The 23,909-nt window shown below is 47.1% G+C and overlaps 1 protein-coding gene across 1 annotated transcript in view; it reads left to right on the top strand.

Annotated features, from left to right (window-relative positions):
* Positions 1 to 3,072: 3,072 nt before the first annotated feature.
* The window catches only part of ARHGAP42 (Rho GTPase activating protein 42), a 292,906-nt gene continuing 272,069 nt past the window's right edge, over positions 3,073 to 23,909 (top strand). Inside the window, exon 1 of the mRNA XM_074957084.1 lies at positions 3,073 to 3,268. Within this exon, the coding sequence (XP_074813185.1) occupies positions 3,115 to 3,268 (154 nt within the window). The 5' untranslated portion in view covers positions 3,073 to 3,114. The remainder of the gene's footprint in view (positions 3,269 to 23,909) is intronic.

The raw sequence follows: 23,909 nt of genomic DNA on the forward strand, positions 1-23,909 counted from the left end.
ACTACAAATTTAGATTATTAATTCTCTGGCTTGTCTTTTTCATTTGTTGTATGTTTGTTTCTAACTCAGCCTTTTGTCTAATATTTATATTACTTGTGACCAATATAAATTCTAAAGTCTAAAATGCTAATTAAATTAAGTGAATATAAAAGCTTTCCATGGCATTCCCCTCCCCCCCCCCCCCCCCCCCCCCCGGAACTGACTATTAATCTTTTAACAAACAGTTCAAGTGGACAAAGCAATGTAAAACAGATCTTTAAAGGGGCTAAAACAAGTTCACAAACTTTGTAAGTAACTACTTGATAGTGATGTTTTCCATGCAATTAATGTTTCCTGTGACATAGGGGCACAGAGCTTATGTTGAACATTTGAGTAGTTCAAGTGGACTTATACTAGCATTAGTTCTCCAGTATCCTTGTCCCTATCACCCCACATCCCAACACTCCCCACTCTTTCAAGTTAGGGCAGCCATTTTCAAAGGATGGAATGTGCTACGAGGGTCTATAGCTAGTGTTCCCCAAGATGTAAAGTGAGGCAGAACGGAACAAGGCAATCAGGCTCTTTATTTTAAAAAAATCATTTCCTCCACAGTATTTATCCTGGTCTACATTGACTTCTAAAATGCATTCAGCATAGTGTCAGCTAATATGTTTGGTAGCTACCATGTTCAGCATGGTACAATCTTGACTACGGTTGTCAAGAATCATGTTAGCTGACATGATGACAGAGGTCAGTTTAGAATAGTCTCCAATATAGAGCCTAGCAACACAATTCTTGAAAACCATGCACAGACATGGGGATGAATTGTAGCACAGAGAAGACCTACGTGTGGGGAGGGTAGAAGGGGAAGATTAATAAAACAACTCCTGGGGTACTTTGCTGTAGCAAATTACTCTACAGACTAAGTGGTGGGAACATTCACCCTCTGAACATACAATTGATGTGAATGACTGTACCCCAGTGTTGGCAGGGCAGTTGGTATGTGTGTGTGTATAAAGGGGTGGGTTTGAGGAGGAAGCAGGGTCCAGGAGACATGCAGCAGTTTCTGAGTTGCTCCCCATTCTGCAGGTGTTAATACTTCTATAGCAAAGCAGATCTTGTGGATGGCTGTGTTGTGTGGGCTGCTAGTGGCAGAAGGGGAAGAGTCTCTTGAATGCAGTTTTGGCTAGAGGCAGTCACTGATATTAATGGGCTTGTCTATGCTAAAGTAAAACTGTTTTTGTAATCAGTACATGATGCTCTGATCTGACTGGGTTACCCCAAACACTGTGGAGGTGTGTCCAGGCAGCCACTTTTCTTTCAAAACCCAGTTTGTGTGTTAACCATGTTTGTGTGTCTACAGCATGTGCCATGACAGCAGACTCAGTGCAGTTCTTCCACACAAGGATCTTGTGCACTCCAGGGGTACTTCTCCAGTGCAAAAGTTAGCTTGAATTAGGCTAGCTTGAACTCCAGCCTACTATCTCGAGTGACAGAAACCACCCTGTGAAACAACACTTGAGCTATTCAGAGTGATTGGATTAGCAGCACAGAACCACTGGATTAGCAATGTGTTGCTGTGACTTGAGCTACTGCATCACTGTACTATAGTGAGTTTCAACCTCCCTGCCCAGAGGCTGCTCTGGGGCATAGGCAAGGTAGGCAGCTGCTTAGGGAGGCAGATTTCTGAGGGCTACACATGCTGGGACCTCCCTATTTCCTTCCACTGGTGGTGGCAGGGGATAAGGATGGTGGGGCTACCTGGGATGGGATGGCCACCAGCTGGGGCTCAAAGGAGCAGAAAGTGGCCTCCAACTGAGGTGCTAGGGAAGTGCTCCTGTGTGCTCCTCACACCTCAGCCACTCCCTGCCCGCACACAAGTGAGATCATGGCTGTGGCTGAGGCACTGAGCAGCTAGACACTGCTCTTGCTTCAGCTCCATGTTGGCACCCAGCCCACACCTCCGACTCCATGCCTGGCACTATGGGCCCTGCCCTGGACTTGCCCTGTGCTATGGACCTGACAGGAAGGGGCTCATCCAGAAAGACATAGGGGCAGAGTGGGAGCCAGGTGGGGGTTGCTAGGGGCTGGTTCGGGGATGTGGCATCCTGGGGGCCAGATGGTGTGTGTGGGCTGAGCTGGGGGAGTGGACAGCATTGTAGTGTGTGAAGGCTGGGGTGTGTTTGAGCTGAGTGGCTCCAGGGGAAGGGAGGGCCCCAGTCCTGGGGGGTGGAGGATAAGGAGGGGGGGGGGGGCAGAGGGTGCCTGTTGCAAACTTCTAAAGGGGTAGGAAGAGGGCAGCAAACTGAAGTTTTGTCTGGGGTGGTGGATTGGCTTGAGGAGCCTCTGTCCTGGAAACCAGCCCCCTTCCCCACTGGGCCTGCTACTCGAGCTTAAAGCACCATTTAACTCGAACTACAGACTTTCGTGTGTGGATGGAAGTCAAGTTAGGCGCAACGTTTGCCTCCTCCACCCCCACATGCCGCCCTGCCCCCACCGCGCCCCACTGCTCTCCCTGCTCCGGCATGGCCAGAGGGCTCTGGAAGCGCTGGGTGAGGAGGGGCCCCGCTCCGCTGGCCAGGTGGGCCCCGCTCCGCGCAGCAGCGCCCGTGTCCCGGGGACTCCGGGCACCGGGCACCCTCTCCCTGCTGGGCCGGGCACACAGGCGGGGAGAGACGCAGGGCGCCCTCGCCGCGACGGGGCGGGGACTGACTGCCCGGGCGGCGCAGCCCCCGTCCCTCCTCCCCGGCGTGTGTGTATGCTGGGCGGGGAGGCGGCTTCCCCCGGCCAGGCCAGGGGCGGCTCAGATTCAAGGAGGAGACAGAGCCGAGAGCTGCCAGAAACGTCTAAGCGGCAGGCGCGCTGGCCCCGGGGAGCCCGTAATGCCCTGGAGGAAGAATGTGAGCAGCTGACAGCAACTCAGGAGCGCTGCTGTACCCGCCGCCTGCTTTGCTACGGGGCCGGGCCAGACTCAAGGGGGCCGGCTCGTGAGAGAAGCAAACTTCCCCTGGGAGGGGAGGGGGGACGCGCTCTCCTGCAAGTTCCCCTCTACCCCCCCCCCCAAGCCCCCCGCTGCTGCTCTCTACTCAGCCTCGCCTGGCCCCCCTTGGCAGCGGGGCTGGTGCCGCTGCTGCCATGGGGCTGCCCACTCTGGAGTTCAGCGATTCCTACTTGGACAGCCCGGATTTCAGAGAGCGGCTGCAGTGTCACGAGATTGAGCTGGAGAGGACCAACAAGTTCATCAAGGAGCTGATCAAGGACGGCAGCCTGCTCATCGGGGCCTTCAGGAGTGAGTAGGGGGTTGGAAGCGGGACAGGGCATATCTGGGGCGGGGGGATTTAGGGAGAGGCGGGTGTGGGAGAAAGAGGCTTCTTTTGTTTGAATGGATGTAGGGAAAGGGCTCCCCTGCTGGCAGCCAAAACACAAAGTTTGCTAAAGTTTTTGTCCCCCACCTCCTTCAGGGAGATGGATCAAAGCGTGGGGGTGAGACCTTCAGTCTTGACTTCCATGTCTTTTTTCTTGTCTTTTTGCATACCTGGTGTGTTTCTGAAGAGACCCCAGCGTTCAGCTGTGTGTGTTTTAGGAGCGGGTGGTAATTGTGCCCCGTCTAAGACCCAACTCATTTCTGATAAATTCAAGTGCTTTAAGAACACAGTGACACTTTAGATAACAATATGATTCCTTGATAATCAAAGCTGCATCTGTGTGCCCATGTAGTATGTATTTTCACATGTGTGCAGCAGTTAAAACATACATGGTAAGGCTGCCATGAGGGAAATCGTCCCAGCAAGTGAGGGGAATAAGTCCCACATGGATTTGTGGGGATCAAAATTCAGATTGAGAATGTCATTATAAACTCACACCTATCACACTTTCTCAGTATTTGCATTCGTCAGTAGCGAACTGGTATCCTGAAGTGGTGGTTCTAAACAGTGATGGAAAAATTATATGTTAAATGGCCAAAGCAACAAATTGAATTTCTAATGACTTTCAGTGTGAGAGAGTATTTGTAACTTTTCTGGTTTTGTTGTATATTTTTTAATGGATGTTTGTTTTTTAAATATAAGCTGTATAGCTTTTTGATTTCAACGTAACTATGTTTAAGAAGATGGTGAAGGAAGGAGTAAACTAAATAGCTTAATGTTTCACTTTCCTTGAAGTTCCGGGTACTTTCATTGAATGGCGAAGGGGGCTCTTAATGTGTTCTGGGAAATGGGTATCTTGTTCGAGTTGAGTCTGAAGAATGTAGAGCAAACATTAAAGGTTATTTCTGGTGTTACTGCTTCCATTTTGCACCTTTTTTCCCCTCTAGCCATTGTCATCCACTTCTTATCATTTAGTCAGACTGGATAATCCCTTTTGCCTGTTGATCAGACATATTTGGTCAGAGCTATTGCTTGACCAGAGGAGTTGATGACATACAGTTTCTCTTGCTTTTTCCTTTGGTTGTTAAATGTTGCATATCTCCACCATAATGTGCTACGTCTTCACATACATTTTTCTCAAAATGATTATTTAATACTTATAAAAGTGAGCATTTGCAGCATCACTGAGCCTGGCAAGCTGTGAGCAGATGTTACAACGAGCTTCCTACACATCTGTACTAATAAATCTCACTGTTTCTTGTGCTCTGACATTTGCCTCATTGCTCAGAACAGGATTTGAACTTGCAAATATTATAGGTGGGCAACAGTGTTATTGACAATTTCCACTGCTCATTATAGGTATAATATAGGTAAGGTATTTGTATTTATATAAATAAACAATCAGACGCTTTGGTGATATGTACATATAAACCTAAATACATTTGCACACATCTACTCTCGGGATTAGCTTGGGTCTAAGCACTTAATTTTATGCAAGTACATACTGAATTAAATTTTCAGACTCTCAGATCTTTGTTTATGTAGAAAATGTGCAGGTATATATAAGAACATAAGAACGGCCATACTGGGTCAGACCAAAGGTCCATCTAGTCCAGTATCCTATCTTCCAACAGTGGCCAAATCCAGGTGCCCCAGAGGGAATGAACAGAGCAGGTAATCATCAAGTGATCCATCCCCTGTCGCCCATTCCCAGCTTCTGGCAAACAGAGGCTAGGGACATCATCCGTGCCCATCCTGGCTAATAGCCTTTGATGGACCTATCCTCCATGAATTTATCTAGTTCTTTTTTGAACCCTGTTAGTCTTGGCCTTCACAAGGAGTTCCACAGGTTGATTGTTCGTTCTGTGAAAAAATACTTCCTTTTGTTTGTTTTAAACCTGCTGCCTATTAATTTCATTTGGTGCCCCTAGTTCTTGTGTTATGAGAAGGAGGAAATAACACTTCCTTATTGACTTTCTTCACACCAATCATGGTATGATAAACCTCTATCATATCTCCCCTTAGCCGTCTCTTTTCCAAGCCGAAAAGCCCCAATCTTATTACAGGTTTCAGAGTAGCAGCCGTGTTAGTCTGTATCCACAAAAAGAAAAGGAGGACTTGTGGCATCTTAGAGACTAGCTAATTTGTTAGTCTCTAAGGTGTCATAAGTCCTCCTTTTCTTTTTGCCAATCTTATTAATCACTCCTTACATGAAAGCTGTTCCATGCTCCTAATGATTTTTGTTGTCCTTTTCTGAACCTTTTCCAGTTCCAATATATCTCTTTTGAGATGGGGTGACCACATCTGCATGCAGTATTCAAGATGTGGGCGTACCATGGATTTATATAGTTTTACCATGTACCATGGATTTACAATATAGCCAGGAACTTTGATGCTACAGATTAGCTAAAGCTTGTTTAGTTAGTTTATAGATTGATTTTAGATTTGGTCTGTGTTTAAAACAGGAGATTTCAAAGAAATCGCCAGTCATAAACTTTAAATACTCGTAAACTAAGAGAGAGAAAAAGTTGTGTTTCTTCTTGCAAGCATGTAAGTTGTTTTTTTTTTTCTTTTCTCTCTATATGGGTTTGACACAACTATATAGATGAAAGTATCTGAAGCTAGATAGCTGGCAAAACCAAACTGGCCCTGATCCTGTGTGGTGTTGAGCCTGTACAACTTTTCTTATCAGTGGGTGCTTAGTGCTTTTCTGAGCCAGATTAATTTGTGTTCACATCTGGAATTGATAGGCACTTCGCTGATTGTTTTGAAACTAAATAAAATATGAACAAGAAATTTCTTCTTAACTGGTAACCTAAAGAGGGTAGAGGTGGAGGTGAGTGTGTGTGGATAGTGTTATTTGGATGCACTAATTTAGGCCCCAATCTTGCAAACACTTATACACCTCTACCCCGATATAATGCTGTGCTCGGGAGCCAAAAAATCTTACCGCGTTATAGGTGAAACCGCATGATATTTTGAACTTGCTTTGATCCACCGGAGTTCACAGCCCTGCCCCCCCTCCCGGAGTGCTGCTTTACCGTGTTATATCTGAATTCGTGTTATATTGGGTCGCGTTATTTCGGGGTAGAGGTGTATGTGTTAAACTTCACACATGTGAGTAATCCCATTGAGTTCAGTGCTTGCAGGATTGATACCTTAATCTCAATCACTTTCCCATTCTCTGGGCAAAAAAACCAGTTCTATGATGATTAAAATGATTTGTTCTGCAAGTCTTAATTAGCTTAAGAGCCTTATGGAAGAATTTCCTTCGTTTGACATCACTCATTTTATTGTACATACGCTATTCTGACGTGCTCGTTGCTGTAGTACTGCTGAGTCCTCCAAAGCTGAGATCTTTTATTTTCTAGAAAGAACTACCACTCTCCTCCCAGCTCTGTTCAAACAGCTTTCTGTTAGTGGCCAGATACAGAGATTTGACTCCAGGAGAGTAATGCCAGGGTAACTTTATAACAAGATGACTTTGGAAGTGTCTGTGTTTATCACTGACTATGGGGAAAAAATGAAAAATTTGTTTTCGTACCCACGGGTGGATTTTGGTATAAAGGAGGACTGCAAAAACACCATCACTTCTCTGGCAAGTAACAGCAGTTTACAAGAACTAAAGTTCTCATGGAGAAGCAATATTTGTTAGAGGTCTTTTGGCTTGTTTATATGCTTTACCTATTCTATCTTAGCTTTTAAAATCAATGCAGTGTTATAGCAAGGCTGTTTTGTTTGAGTTGAAAAATCTAATCAAACACCTGAGTAAATAATTAATGTAATGACGGACTTTTGTGTTTCGGTCTTTGAGCCTTAACAGTCTGTTATGCAATCTTGGAAAACTACTGTTTTCATTTACTCTGTCCCACGTTTCTTTGATGAACTAGTATTAATATTCTCTGATATATAGATACCCTCTCAGAAATTGCTTACAAGTAGAGCTTTATGAAACTCAGAAACTTTGGATTTCAAGAGTTTCAGTGAGTGTTGATGTACCTCTTTTGCGTTTTGTTTAAAACTTTTAAAAGGAATTTGATTGCATATGGATCTTCATGTTGTCTTGCTGTTGTTTAAGAGGGTCCTTTCTGGGAAGGGAGAAACTGAGCACCTGATGCACGGCCGACTGAAGTCTATGAGAATCTTTCCACAGACTTCAAAGGGTTTTGGAGTAGGTCCTTCCATAATAAATATGTAGGAGAAACAGTGAAACTGGCTCTACTTAAATTGAAAAGATGGAGAGAAATATTTCTTTTTCTAATTTTACAATTATCTAAATCCTAGGTGTTACTTGTAACGCTAGAGTAGATATACAATTTTCAGATGGAAATAAAAGTTGATAAGTCCTTTCCCATCGTTAAAGTGGCTTGTAATGAAAACTTGTCAGGATAAATTGTAAAAACATAATTTTAAAACTCTCTGGCAGGATGCCCTGTATGTTGGTAAAGGTGGGATGAATGAGTTTAGTATTTAATGCAGGGGTGGGCAAACTACGGGCTGGGGGCCGCATCCAGCCCTTCAGACATTTTAATCTGGTCCTTGAGCTCCCGACAGGGAGCAGGGTGTGGGGCTTGCCCTGCTCCAGTCGGAGAGTGGGGTCGGGGGTTTGCCCTGCTCAGTGTGTACGTTGCTCTGCATGGCTCCCGGAAACACTGGCATGTCCCCGCTCCGACTCCTACATGCAGGGGCAGCCAAGGGGTCGGCATGCTGCCCCTGCCCCTAGCACCGCCCCCACAGCTTCCATTGGTCGGGAACCACGGCCAATGGGAGATGCAGGGGCGGCGCCTGCAGACGGGGCAGCGGCAGAGCTGCCTGGCGGCGCCTTCGCATAGGAGCTGGAAGGGGGACATGCTGCTGTTTCTGGGAGCTGCTTGAGGTAAGCACCACCCGGAGCCTGAACCCCTGCCCCCCTGTCTGATCCCCTTCCTGCCCTCCGAACCCCTTGGTCCCAGCCTGGAGCACCCTCCTGCATCCCAAACCCTAATCCCCAGCCCCACCCCAGAGCCCACACCCCTAGACAGAGCCCTCCGCCCCCACACCCCTACCTCCTGCCCCAGCTCGGAGCCCCCTCTCGCACAGTGAACTCCTCATTTCTGGACCCACCACAGAGCCCGCACCCCCTCCCCCATCCCAACCTCCAATTTTGTGAGCATTCATGGCCCGCCATACAATTTTCATACCCAGATGTGGCCTTCAGGCCAAAAAGTTTGCCCACCCCTGATTTAATGGATGTTTTGTCTAATCATGGAGTATTCTGAAGCTGACTCAGGTTCATATATTTCTTATTACAACCACCAAAGCTGCTGTGTTCTCTGTCATTCTTAAAAGTGCTGATTTCCAAAGTAATGCATAGGTCCCTAATACTATAGTATATGACATGCCGGTTGAGTTCCATGAGGTCATTCTAGACAATCTGCTAGAGTGGTATTACCTGGATTGATGTCAGATCATTAGCAACTTCCCTAGCTCACTTGCCATATTCCATATTGCCTGCAGGTAAGCTAGGCTTTTTGAGGCTATCCTCAAGTAGCCTATAGTTTCTGGTGAGCTCAGCTCAGTTTGGTGGTGGCTTGCATAGTAGAACATTGCATTTTTATAGCCCTCAAGCTGATTTCAGCCTGTCTTACAATCTGTATTTGTGGCTTCAGTATAATGGGATACTTCACTTTGTCATTATCATAGCGTACCTAGTGTTGCAGCTCATTTTGTTCCCTTTTTAAGGGTTCACTTTATCTATATGCACATAATGACCATTTCTATTGTCAAGAGAATAGACTCCCTGGAAAGGTACCTTTCCAAACATTTAACTTTGATATATTGACAATAAAGATAAAGTAGGCTCATGCACTGTTCTGTGTTCTTTGATAGAGGGTTACTTTACCCTTGACTTTCCTCTAACTTGTGAATTGAAGTAACATTCATTTATCTTGTAATTTAGGGGGGAAAAACTACTCTGTTTCTGGTCCAACTGAACTTGTTGATAAATGCCATAGCCAGATACAAGTTCATAAACTATTTAATCTGATATGTTCCCGAGGCAACAATTCAGCAAAGCCTTTAAAATCATGCTTAACCTTTGAGTGCTTTTCTTAAGTTAAGTGTTTTTCTAAATAAAGGTGGACCACTGAACTGGGTCTTAAATCTTTCTTTCTCGTTAATTCTGTCTTGTTTTCCCCCTCCATAGAACCTCAGGAGGTCATCTAGTCCAACCCCCTGCTCAAAGCAGGACCAACACCAACTAAATCATCCCAGCTAGAGCTTTGTCAAGCAGAGCCTTAAAAACCACTAAGAATGGAGAACCTATCATCAAGTGATCCATCCCCTGTCGCCCATTCCCAGCTTCTGGCAAACAGAGGCTAGGGACACCATCCCTGCCCATCCTGGCTAATAGTCATTGATGGACCTATCTTCCATGAATTTATCTAGTTCTTTTTTGAACCCTGTTAGTCTTGGCCTTCACAACATCCTCTGGCAAGGAGTTCCACAGGTTGATTGTTCATTGTGTGAAAAAATACTTCATTTTTTTTGTTTTAAATCTGCTGACTATTAATTTGATTTGGTGGCTCCTAGTTCTTGTGTTATGAGGAGGAAATAACACTTCCTTATTGACTTTCTCCACACCAGTGATGATTTTATAAACCTCTATCATATCCCCACTTTAGTCATCTCTTTTCGAAGCTGAGAAGTCCCAGTCTTATTAATCTCTCCTCATACAGAAGTCGTTCCATACCCCTAATCGTTTTTGTTGCCCTTTTCTGAACCTTTTCCAATTCCAATATATCTTTTTTGAGATGGGGCAACCACATCTGCATGCACTATTCAAGATGTGGGCTCCGGGACAAACTGAGCAGACCCAACCTACCCAGGGTTAACTGGGTAGGGAGTCAGCTGGACGAGGGGCGGGCGACCCAGGAAAGGGGGGCTACCAGTTTGCCACCTGCTCAGGAGGGAAGAGTACCCCCAGCCAGCCCCGCCAGAGGGCTGGAGGCTCTGGACTCAGGGTGCTCGGTTTACAGGGTGGGTGCGGGGCTGTCCCTCCGGAGAGAGTGCCTTGTTCCCCTGGAGGTGGATGGGAGGAAGGTCAATGGATACTGGGATACGGGCGCGGAGGTGACGCTGGCCCGGCCCGAGGTGGTGGCCCCAGATCGGGTGGTGCCCAACACCTACCTGACCCTGACGGGGGTGGGCGGGACCCCATTTAAGGTGCCCGTGGCAAGGGTACACCTGAAATGGGGGACCAAGGAGGGCCCCAAGGATGTGGGGGTACACCACCATTTGCCCACTGAAGTTTTGATGGGGGGAGACCTAGAGGACTGGCCAAGCGACCCCCAGACCGCCCTGGTTGTGACCCGTAGCCAGAGCCGGCGAGGGGCACTGCGACCTGACCCTGGGGAGGGTACCACACTGGAGGCGCGAGACCCTACTCGGGTGGGGAGGGAGCGCCGAGGGGCACGGCTCAGAGAGGCTGCGGCCTCAGACCTGGCCACGGAGGGGGAACCGGGCCCCATCCCTTCCCCAGCCGCTGAGTTCCAGGCCGAGTTGAGGAAAGATCCCTCCTTGCAGAAGCTCAGGGACCTGGCCGACCTCAGTGAGGGACGGACCATGAGGAGAGGCTGCCAGGAGAGGTTCCTGTGGGAGAAGGGGTTCCTGTACCGAGAATGGGCTCCCCCAGGGGAAGGGGAGTCCTGTGGGATCAGGAGGCAGCTGGTGGTCCCCCAGAAGTACCGCCGCAAGCTCCTGTCCCTGGCCCATGACATCCCCCTCGCAGGGCACCAGGGAATCCGGCGCACCCGGCAGAGGTTGCTACAGAACTTTTACTGGCCCGGGGTCTTTACCACCGTCCGGCAGTATTGCCGATCCTGTGACCCCTGTCAGAGGGTGGGGAAGGCCCGGGACAAGGGGAAAGCGGCGTTGAGACCTTTGCCCATCATAGAGGAGCCTTTCCAGAAGGTGGCCATGGACATCGTGGGGCCTCTCAGCAAGACGACCCGGTTGGGGAAGAAATACATTCTGGTGGTGGTAGATTTCGCCACCCGCTACCCCGAGGCAGTGCCCTTAGCTTCCATTGAAGCAGACACCGTGGCAGATGCGCTCCTGACCATTTTCAGCCGAGTGGGGTTCCCCAGGGAAGTCTTGACAGACCAAGGCTCCAACTTCATGTCGGCCCTGCTCCGGTGCTTGTGGGAGAAATGTGGGGTCCGGCATGACTGGGCCTCAGCGTATCACCCCCAGTCCAATGGGCTGGTGGAGAGGTTTAACGGGACGCTAAAGATGATGCTGAAAACCTTTATGAACCAGCACCCGCAGGATTGGGACAAGTACTTACCTCACCTGCTGTTCGCGTACAGGGAGGTGCCCCAGGAGTCTACCGGATTTTCGCCTTTCGAACTGTTATATGGAAGGAGGGTGAGGGGCCCCCTGGACCTGATGAGAGACGAGTGGGAGGGGAAGGCCACTCCCGATGGAGAGTCAGTGGTGGAGTATGTCCTGACCTTCCGAGAGAGACTGGCTGAACTCATGGGCCTGGCCAGGGAGAATCTGGCCAGAGCCCAGAGGAAGCAGAAGGTCTGGTATGACCGCACGGCGCGGGCCCGTGCCTACGCCACCGGGGATCAGGTGATGGTTCTCATCCCCGTGAGAAAGAACAAACTACAGGCCGCCTGGGAGGGCCCGTTCAAGGTCGTCAAGCAGCTCAATGAGGTAAACTATGTGGTGGAGCTGTCGAACCGGGCCCACCACCGCCGGGTGTACCATGTGAATATGATGAAGCCATATTATGCCAGGGGGAATGTGGTGTTAGCTGTGTGTGGTCAGTGGGAGGAGCAGGGAGATGACCCTTTAGTAGATCTATTCCCTGGGACCAGAGCTGGTTCCCCCCTGGAAACAATCCCCCTCTCGGATCAGCTCACCCCTGCCCAGCAAGCTGAGGTCAGGGGGGTGCTGCATCCGTACCGACAGCTGTTTTCCAACCAGCCTGGACGCACTAATCTGACTGTCCACCGGGTGCAGACAGGGTCGCACCCGCCGATAAGATGCTCCCCCTTCCGAGTCACAGGGAAAACTGCTCAGGACCTGGAAAGAGAGGTCCGGGACATGCTGGCTTTGGGGGTGATCCAGCCATCGGCCAGCCCTTGGGCCTCGCCGGTGGTGCTGGTCCCCAAAAAGGATGGGTCAGTCTGGTTCTGTGTGGACTATCGGAAGCTCAATGCCATCACTGTATCGGATGCCTACCCCATGCCCAGGCCGGACGAGCTCCTAGACAAGCTGGGAGGAGCTCGGTACCTTACCACCATGGACCTTACAAAGGGCTACTGGCAAGTGCCGCTGGATGCAGATGCCCAGCTGAAATCGGCCTTTATCACCCCTCTGGGGCTCTATGAGTTTCTGACCCTGCCTTTCGGCCTCAAGGGAGCGCCGGCCACCTTCCAGCGCCTGGTGGACCAGCTCCTGAGGGGGATGGAGAGTTTTGCCGTGGCGTATATTGACGACATCTGTGTCTTTAGCCAGACCTGGGAGGACCACGTGTCCCAGGTTAGACAAGTGCTGGACCGACTCCAGGGGGCTGGGCTGACTGTCAAAGTGGAGAAGTGCAAGGTGGGGATGGCTGAAGTATCTTACCTGGGCCATCGGGTGGGGAGCGGCCGCCTAAAGCCGGAACCGGCCAAGGTGGAGGTGATCAGAGACTGGCCCGCTCCCCACACCAAAAAGCAGGTCCAAGCCTTTATTGGGATGGCAGGATACTACCGAAGATTTGTGCCCCACTTTAGCGCCATAGCCACCCCCATCACTGAGCTATGCAAGAAGGGGAAGCCAGACAAGGTGGTCTGGACCGAGCAGTGCCAGGAGGCTTTCCGGGCGCTGAAGGAGGCTCTGGTCAGTGGCCCAGTTCTAGCAAACCCAGACTTTGACAAGCCCTTTGTGGTGTTCACCGACGCCTCCGACACGGGACTGGGGGCGGTGTTAATGCAGGAGGATGAAAAGGGGGAGAGACACCCCATCGTGTACCTGAGCAAGAAGTTGCTACCCCGGGAGCAACACTACGCGGCCATCGAGAAGGAGTGCCTGGCCATGGTGTGGGCCCTCAAGAAACTAGAGCCCTATCTCTTCGCGCGACACTTCACCGTGTACACCGACCACTCTCCCCTGACCTGGCTGCACCAGATGAAAGGAGCCAACGCCAAGCTCCTGAGGTGGAGCCTGCTCCTGCAGGATTACGACATGGACGTGGTCCATGTGAAGGGAAGGGCCAACCTGATAGCGAATGCGCTGTCCCGGAGAGGGGGCCCCGAACTTCCCCAGGTCACTGGTCACAGTGACCCCGCTCAGTTCAGTCTCGAAGGGGGGAGAGATGTGACGATGTGACGCAGCAGGGAGGGGGGAGTGTTGACCTGGGAATGTGCCCTGGGGACGGGAGACCTGAGAGCCTGTCACCTGAGCCAGGAGGGGGAGGGGGAGGTGACACCTCTGCCCAGGAATGTGGACGGAGGCTGCAGCAGGGAACCTGCTGGGTGGGTTTAGTTTCAGTTTGGGGCTGGGTGGAGGAACACAGGGAACCCCAGGGCTGGGGTCTAAGCTCCCTGCTCCCCCAGAAGGACTTCACTGAGGGGTCCTGGGTGTACCCACAAGCTCTGTTTTGGACTGTGTTCCTGTTGTCCAATAAACCTTCTGTTTTACTGGCTGGCTGAGAGTCTCAGTGAATCCCAGGAAGAGGGGTGCAGGGCCTGGACTCCCCCACACTCCGTGACACTCGTCTCTTCTGCAGACTAAATAAGCCCAGTTCCCTCAGCCTCTCCTCGTAAGTCATGTGCCCCAGCCCCTAATCATTTTCATTGTCCTCCGCTAGACTCTCTCCAATTTGTCCACATCCTTTCTGTAGTGGGGAGTCCCCAAACTGGATGCAACACCAGTGATGAATAGAGGGGAATAATCACTTCCCTCGATCTGCTGGCAGTGCTCCTACTAATGCAGCCCAATATGCCGTTAGCCTTCTTGGCAACAAGGGCACGCCGTTGACTCATATCCAGCTTCTCGTCCATGGTAATTCCCAGGTCTTTTTATGCAGAACTGCCGCTTAGTCAGTCGGTCTCCAGCCTGTAGCAGTGCATGGGATTCTTCCATCCTAAGTGCAGGACTCTGCATTTGTCTTTTTTGAACCTCGTCAGATTTATTTTTAGCCCAATCCTCCAATTTTTCTAGGTTACTCTGAACCCTATCCCTACCCTCCAGCATATCTACCTCTCCCCCAAGCTTAGTGTCATCCGCGAATTTGTTGAGGGTGCAATCCATCCAATCATCCAGATCATTAATGAAGATGTTGAACAAAACTGGCCCCAGGACCGACTCCTGGGGCACTCCGCTTGATACCGGCTGCCAACTAGACACCGAGCCGTTGATCACTACCCATTGAGCCTGACGATCTAGCCAGCTTTCTATCCACCTTGTAGTCCATTCATCCAATCCATACTTTTTTTTACTTGCTGGCAAGAATACTGTGGGAGACCATATGAAAAGCTTCCCTTTGTTCGCAGCATACTTCTTAATTTCTTTCCTTAATTATTGATTGTATGGTGAAATAAATAAGGAACTCAGACACATTATTTCTCTACACAGCTCTTTTCAGTAAGTTGGTCAATATACTGTCTACTCAATTCTTAATACAGTAAAGCATTTCAAGAGATAAATTGCATGGAGGGTGCAATATAAGATTAAGTTGTTTAATGTTAATGTCTGTTACTGGCCTACTGTTATGGCAAGTTGATAAAAATTGAATTAAAAATACACACAACTAATACACGTACAGTACAAGTAATCGAATGGCTTCTTGCGCGGTAAACTCTCTTCCATTCCCACACCTTTCTCTAGTGGCCGCTCTACCTGTCTCATGCCTTGATTAACCTAGCTGCAAGTTCATGCAGACAGAGTGTTAGGGCTACATTCGACTTGTTTTGAGTGTGTGTAGATTTCCAGCTGACTTGAATGGAGTTTCACCTGCTTAAACAATGTCTGAATTTGTTCCTGTAGTACAGTATAAATAGGGCCCTACCAAAGTCACGGTCCATTTTGCTCAATTTCATGGTCATAGGATTTTAAAAATTGTAAATTTCATGATTTCAGCTATTTAAATCTGAAACTTGACAGTGTTGTAATTGTAGGGATCCTGACCCAAAAAGGAGTTGTGAGGGGGAGGGTTGCAAGGTGACTGTAGCGGCGTGGGTTGCGGGACTGCTACTCTAACTTCTGTGCAGTGGCATCGGATCCGCCTTCAGAGCTGGGCAGCTGGAGAGCGGCGGCTGCTGGCCGGGAGCCCAGCCTTGAAGGCGGAGCTGCCACCAGCAGCAGCATAGAAATAAGGATGGCCTGGTATGGTATTGGCACCCTTGCTTCTGTGCTGCTGCCTGCCCAGCTGGGCCCTCGGTAAGCAGCCGCTACTCTCCGTCTGCCCAGCTCTGAAGGCAGCAGCTCAGAAGTAAGGGTGGCAATACTGCGACCCCACCTGAAATAACCTTGTGACCTCCCCAATCCCTTTTGGGTCAGGACCCCCAATTTGAGAAATGCTGGTCTCCCCTGTGAAATCTGTGTAGTGTAGGATAAAAGCACACAAAAAACCAGATTTCACGGTCTGTGAAACTGTCCCGTCTTCCTATTAGAAGAATTAGTAGTCTTAATAAACAATCAGCCTTGAAAAAGCCATCAGTACTGTAATCTTCCTGACTTCGCCTTAAAAAGAAACTGGCCCATAAATGGAAATGCCAGCTCCTTCAGATGCATATTGTTTTTTTGTTTGACTGGAATTTTATATAGCTTACACCCACAAGTCTCTGCCTCGAAACCCTTGTACGGTCCATGCCAAACAGCTAGCTATTTCCTTGTTGTACAAACTAATTAACCCCGGTGACGAACCCAGCTTTGCATGTGAAAAGCTCATTGGGATTTCCAGGCTGGACAAAAGTTAAGCAAAAATATTACAAAATTGGAACTGACAATGTGGTCACTATATTCCCCTGGGAAATTTTTTTTGTAAAAGATTTATATTTTTCTACAATTTTCCCATGTATAATGATATGTATACTTCTGGTGCCAGGAAATGTTTAAATATGTCTTCTAGATTCCAACTATAGCAGCAGTAAATGACGTCAGTAAATTATACTTACTGGCTTTTGGTAGCAGTCAGTCTTTTATTTTTACAATTTTAGTTCTTTTTAAGCAAATATTTCATCCACTTGCACCTAATATTCTGTGGTAGAGTTATTATAGTGGTGATACACCAGATCTTTGCTGCGACTCATTTTAGTTTTGTTGTTGAAAGAGTCACATATGATTTCTGTTTGAGAGGAGATTTGAAAATAATATATATGGAAGTGTATACACAGCTTTCCTTAGGGAGTCTTATTTCATTAATTTATTTATAATGCAAAATTATGACTTGCTGTCTGCTAGTATAGCTATGAAAAAGCCGGGTCCAGAACATATGGCAACACACTCAGTTTCTGTGCTGGATTGATTTAAATCACAGTGATTGAAATAACTGATTTTAATTATGTTTTAAATCAGCAAGCAGAAAACCTTGATTTAAAAATCAATTATTTAATCTGGTTTTGCATTTACACTTTTTAGTTATTTTTTCCAAAGAAAAGTTGATACCCATTGCTTGGTACCATTAAAACATGCTGATTTGCAACTAAATACAGCCTTTACACTAAATCTGGTGTTTTTTTGTTTGGTGCTATTGAGGAGGAGACACTATTTAAGCAGTTGTACAGCTTAATTTATATTTGTTCAGATTCTTATTTTTTTACACCTTTTATTGTGTTAAAATATGGTGAATGATATGCTTTTTATTTACTAGATGATGATTAATTTTTTACTTGGGCTTTGCTCTGTATCGTTGAAAATTTAATTAAAAGTGCATAAAATATTTTATTTTTTATTAAACTATCGAAAGCAGGGATCTGCAACCTTTGGCACGCGGCCCATCAGGGAAAGCCGCTGGCGGGCTGGGACGGTTTGTTTACCTGCAATGTCCGCAGGTTTGGCAATCGTAGCTCCCACCAGCTGCAGGTCGCCATTCCAGGCCAATGGGGGCTGCGGGAAGCTGCGCAGGCCGAGGGATGTGCTGACAAGTCTGTAGTTCCTTGGATTCTCCTTCTTCCCTTTTTTAAAGATGGGCACTATGTTTGCCTTTTTCCAATCATCTGGGACCTCTCCTGATCTCTACGAGTTTTCAAAGATAATGGCCAATGGCTCTGCAATCACATTAGCCAACTCCCTTAGCATCGTCAGATGCATTGCGTCCAGCCCCATGGATGTGTGTATGTCCAGCTTTTCTAAATAGACCTTAACTTGTTCTTTCACCACTGAGGGCTGCTCACCTCTTCCCCATACAGTGCTGCCCAGTGCAGCAGTCTGGGAGCTGACCTTGTCTGTGAAGACCGAGGCAAACAAAGCATTGAGTACTTCAGCTTTTTCCACAACATCGGTCAATAGGTTGCTTCCCCATTCAGTAAGGGTCCCACACTTTCCCTGATCACCTTCTTGTTGCTAACATACATGTAGAAACCTTTCTTTTTACCCTTCACATCCCTTGCTAACTGCAAATCCAGTTGTGCTTTGGCCTTCCTGATTACACCCCTACATGCTCGAACAATATTTTTTATACTTCTCCCTAGTCATCTGTCCAAGTTTCCACTTCTTGTAAGCTTCCATTTTGTGTTTAAGCTCACCAAAGATTTCTCTGTTAAGACAAGCTGGTCGCCTGCTATATTTGCTATTCTTTCTGCATATCGGGATGGGTCACCTGGTGCAGGACTTCATCTTGGGATGTCAGTATTTTTCCACTGACTGGCGTGGGAACTAAGCTTTGAAACAAAGGGTTTCCACCATATGCAAAAGCTATATAAGGCAGGGGAGTGATGTCATCGTGATTCTTCAGTGACTCTGCACCAAGAAGACTCCTGGAAACACCTGAGGAACAAAGACTGAACTGGGGGAAGTGCTGGACCCAGGCTAAAGGGATTTTTAGCCTGTGAATGGAACACCTGGGGATTCCAAGCTGTAAGTAAGTGCAGCTTGTCCCTTAAGAATCTGCAGCCTGCTTGTATCATCTCTTTGTGTGAGAATCTGCTATTCATATCCAATTTATTTAGAATATTAAGCTTAGTTTGTGTTTTTGTTTATTTGTTAGGTAATCTGCTTTGAGCTGTTTGCTATCACTTAAAATCTATCTTTTGTATTTAATAAATTTGTTTTTGCTTTATCTAAAACCATTGTGTGGGAATCATAACTCAGGGGGAGAAAGCTGTTGCATATTCCTCTCCACATTGAGGGAGGGGGCAAATTTTATGAGCTTACACTCTACAGTTCCCTGTGCAATGCAAGACAGTATCATTTTGGGTTTATACTCCTGAGGGGGTGCATGTCTTAGGAACTGGGAGGTGCCCTAGCTGAAGCTTTCTCTGGTTAAAGAGCCTGCCTGCATGTACTGCAGCTAGGTGTGCCTCTACCTGTACGTATGCTGGTGAAGGTGCAGGCTGAAGCCTGGAGGGCTTGGCAATACAGTGTCAGAGAGAATCCAGGCTGGTGGGTCGGGGGGCTTTGCAGTACCCCAGTTCCAGGTGGCACCCCATCACAATCCCCGATTATGCCCCCGCACTGCGGTCCCGCAACCTGTTTGTTCCTTTCTGTGCCCCCCTCCGCCCACTGCGGCTTCAAGACTGGAGAAGCTCTGTCCCAACGCCATGGCCCCAGGCTGCAGCCGGGAGTGAGAGCTCCCACAGCCCAGAGGCTGCGGTAGTTAGCAAGAATGTCCCGGGGCCACAGCGCGTGTCCGGGTGCTGGGGCTTTCCCCACCACCGCCCGCGCTTCTGCGGGAGACCAGTGTCGGGGCTCTGGGGCTTCTCCTGGAGAGTGGAGTTGGGCGCTGGGGGCTTCCCCTGTCGCCCCATGGCTTCTGCCAGGGATGGAGTTGTAGGGGGCTTCCCATGGGCGGCGCGTCACATAGGCTGGGGAAGGCTGTGCCTTCCCGAACAGCCTGGTGTGGCCCCGCTCACGCTCCTCCCCAAAGCCCTGCTTGCCCTTTCCCCTTGGCCCCAGCCCAGGCAGGCTGCTCCTCTTTGAAAAACGTGCTGGGACTGGAACTAGGCAGCTGGGAGTTGGGGTGTCTGGGACCATCCAGCGCTGGGGCTGTGCTGCCCAGTGCTGTGGGAGGGGTGGAGGCACTGGGGCTCCCCACCCTGTGCTTGGGGGGGCCATGCGCCACCTGCCCGCCTTACGTTTGGGGGCCTGGGGTCTGTGCGCCACTTGCCCGCTCTACACTGCGGGTCCTTGGGTGGGGGAAGGGGAGTAGGCCCAGCTGGGGGCTAGCCTCCCCCAGCTGGTGTTTCACCCACGCCCCAGGGGGCTTCCCCTGCTGCCCTGTGCCGGGGAGCAGGGTCGGGGGCTTCCACCACCTTCCTGCCCATCCGGTGGTCGGGCAACGGATTCCCCCCCCACCACCACCCCAGTTGGCCGGGGCCCCTGGGCACAGGCTCTGTTGGCCCCAGTGGCTAATCCAACACTGCATGGAGAACACCAGTTCCAGCAGGCAGTGATTCAACTTGAGTAGCATGTCATCTGACTGGATCAAGATGAAGCATTGTGTGCTGGGCCCTGGGGTCGCTGCAGGTTTCAAGTCTGCTAAAGATGAGAGAACTGCATTACAGATTGCACTTACGCTATGGTGGGTTTCTTTATGCTTAAACTCTGAAATTGCCATTCTTTTAAGAGTCTGCAATTCTGCAGTTGCATGATTTTAGGTGTAGTACCAAAGGAGTAACTTTAGAGCTCAAATGCCAAGGTGCTAAGTGCGGTGTAAGAATCTATGTAGTCGAAGAAGCAAAACAGTTTATTGTAACTTGAAAAAAACAAATGTGAATCTGTATCGGAGGGGTAGCCGTGTTAGTCTGGATAGCGGCAAAGAGTCCCGTGGCACCTTATAGACTAACAGACGTATTGGGGCATAAGCTTTCGTGGGTGAATACCCACTTCGTCGGATGCAACCAAATGTGAATATGGTTTCTTTAATCAGGAACTTCAACCATTTAATATTTAAAATTACTTCTTCAAAGGTCAGTTTAATCTGATTCTTAATGATCCTATTTCTTTTCCTGCTATGTGCTTCGTTTGATATGAATAGGATAAATGCATTCTATTAATAAGAAACTGGCTATTTTGTAAGTATCATCTTTATTACAATGAAAAATGTGACTCTGTTGTCACTGAATTTCATAGAATCGTAGGACTGGAAGGGACTTTCAGAGGTCTTCTAGTCCAGTCCCCTGCACTCAAGGCAGGACTAAGTATTGTCTAGACCACCACGACAGGTGTTTGTCTAACCTGCTCTTAAAAATCTCCAATGATGGAGATTCTACAGCCTCCTTAGGCAATTTATTCTGGTGCTTAACTACCCCGACAGGAAGTTTTTCGTAATGTCCAACCTAAACCGCCCTTGATGCAATTTAAGTCCACTGCTTCTTGTCCTATCCTCAGAGGTTAAGACGAACAATTTTTCTCTCTCCTCCCTGTAACAACCTTTTATGTTATCATGTCCCCCCCTCAGTCTTCTCTTTTCCAGAGTAAACAAACCCAATTCTTTCAGTCTTTCCTCATAAGTCATCTTTTCTAGACCTTTAATAATTTTTGTTGCTCTTCTCTGGACTTTCTCCAATTTGTCCACATCTTTCCTGAATTGTGGCACCCAGAACTGGACACAATACTCCAGTTGAGGTCTGATCAGTGAGGAGTAGAGCAGAAGAATTACTTTTTGTTTCTTGCTTACAACCTTCCTGTTAATTCATCCGAGAAGGATGTTTGCTTTTTTTGCAACAGCGTTACAATGTTGACTCATATTTAGGTTGTGATCCACTATAATCCCCAGATCCCTTTCAGCAGCACTCTTTCCTAGGCAGTTATTTCTCATTTTGTATGACTGCAACTGATTGTTCCTCCCTCACTGGAGAACTTTGCATTTGTCCTTATTGAATTTCATCCTGTTTACGTCAAACCATTTCGAGTTTTAATCCTATTCTCCAAAGTACTTGCAAACCCTCCCAGCATGGTATCATCTGCAGACTTTATAAGTGTACTCTCTGTGCCGTTATCTAAATCACTGATGAAGATATTGAACAGAACCAGATCCATAAATGATCCCTGTGGGACCCCACTTGATATAACTTTCCAGCTTTACCATGAACTACTGATACCTGGTTGAAAAACCATTCCCAGAGAGTAGTTATGCACCCATCTCATAGTAGCTCCATCTAGGTTGTATTTCCCTAGTTTGTTTATGAGACGGTCATGTGAGACAGTGTCAAAAGTAGGGCTGTCAAATGATTCAAAAAAGTTAATCACAATCGCAAGATTAAACAAAAGTTGCAATTAACCACAGTTTTAATAGTACTGTTACAATAATAGAATACCAATTTAAATGTATTATAAATATTTTGGATTTTCTGCATTTACAAATATATTGATTTCAGTTACAACACAATACAAAGTGTACAGTGTTCACTTCATATTTTTATTACAAATATTCACACTGTAAAAAGGTAAAAGAAATAGTAGTTTTCAATTCACCTCTGACAAGTACTGTAGTGCAACTTCTTTATCGTGAAAGTGCAACTTACAAATGTAGAATTTTTTTTTCACATAACTGTACTCAAAAAAAAAAACAATGTAAAACTTTAGACACTACAAGTCAAAGCATTAAGTGGCATATGAATGTTTAGCATATCTGACATGTAAATATCTTGTAATGCCAGCTGCAACAGTACCATGCGGACATCTGTTCTCACTTTCAGGTGGCATTGTAAATAAACGGACAGCATTAGCACCCATAAATGTAAACCAACTTGTTTGTCTTGGATGAACAAGAAGTAGGACTGAGTGGACTTGTACTTCTACTTTGTCCTCTAAAGAACAGGTTTATCTCCATCAAGAATACAGGGGAAATTTCTATCCTTTCCATTGAAATAATTGGTAAAACAGTGTTTTGCCTTGCTCTTCAAAGTTGTATAGAAAAGTAACACACTGATACGATAAGAAGACAATCCACTTTCAGAAATTAGATATTCATATGTGAAAAAATATATTGATTAGCAAAAAGAAAATATAGCCGTTACCTGTACAAGTTTGGGTTTTATCATCATCATTTTTGGGGGAAGAAAACCATTTCATTGCATTTAAGGCCAGAAGGGACCATAGTGGATGATCTCCAAATAAATCAGTAAAACCATAAGTGGAGTTTCAGAGTAGCAGCCGTGTTAGTCTGTATTCGCAAAAAGAAAAGGAGTACTAGTGGCACCTTAGAGACTATTAGTCTCTAAGGTGCCACTAGTACTCCTTTTCTTTTTGCATAAGTGGAGTAATACTAACATATATGTTGTGCCATGCAATCCCCAGTTGAAGGGCTTATAAAAAATGTACCAGATATCTGCAACAGTAACTAGAGGACTAAGCCTACGAGCTAAGGATAGGAATGAAAGCTGGTGGGGCGAGAGACAAGATCTAGGAGCAGTGCCTCGGGCAGAAGTCTGGCCTCCCTTTCTCTTCCTGCTCAAGAAATTCCCACCATAGTCTGCAAAGGGAAATTAGTTCACATTGGGCAAATATTATTTTCCTAGTACACCGTTTACTGTTACAGTGCATCTATACTGGAACTATAGTAGATCAATTTTTTGGAAACAGCCACGATTTAGCCTCTTGCACAGACAATCTGCTGTTTATCAAGTACATTTTTATCAGCAATCCAACCCTCCCTCCTCAGCCCCAAATCACCCCCGTTTAATCTTCTTCAATACAGTAAATATATTTAAACTGTAGTTATTAGGCTGCAGTGAGGCTTCCTTCCCAGGAGACTCAGGGGAAGGGAAGTAGTATGGACAATGAGAATAACGTACTGATTTTTGCATATTATTTTGGTCTAATGACCAAGGGTCTGGGAGTTGGGATGCCTGGGTTATATTTTTGGCTGTGCCACTGATCTAATTCTAACCTTGGGCAAGTCACTTAACATCTGTCTTGGTTTTACTCACTTGTCATATGGGTGTAATGGTGGTTAACTGTAAAAGTGCTTTGAAGTTCTCTGATGAAAGGCAATATGTAAATGAACACAGATATATACTATTAGGACTATTCAGTATTAATGAAGAGTGCCTTTGTAATTGGTTGTACTGTGTAAACATTTCTCTTTGAAAAGAAGCTCAGATTAACTAAACATACCTATAAACTGATAGAACACGGCAGATAAACCTTGAATCATCTCCGTTTTTATATTGCAGAATTATTTCTCCATAAAAATAAGACTTATATTAGTTTCTGTAGAATATGGAAGACAAACTTTCAATGTTAAAGAGACCACGTGTTTTCAGGCTTCTTTCAGCTAGTACAGCTAGACTTGGATAGAGGTAATTTCTGATAAATGAGCAGCACAGACAGTACTAAGTGAGTTTCTGCCTTTGGCAACACTATTGTGATATCATTATGGGCCAGATTCTACCACAGTTTTACTGCGTAGTATCTTTCTCAGTAAGG

The sequence above is a fragment of the Natator depressus genome, chromosome 1 (genome assembly GCF_965152275.1).
Source record: "Natator depressus isolate rNatDep1 chromosome 1, rNatDep2.hap1, whole genome shotgun sequence".
NCBI lineage: Eukaryota > Metazoa > Chordata > Testudines > Cheloniidae > Natator > Natator depressus.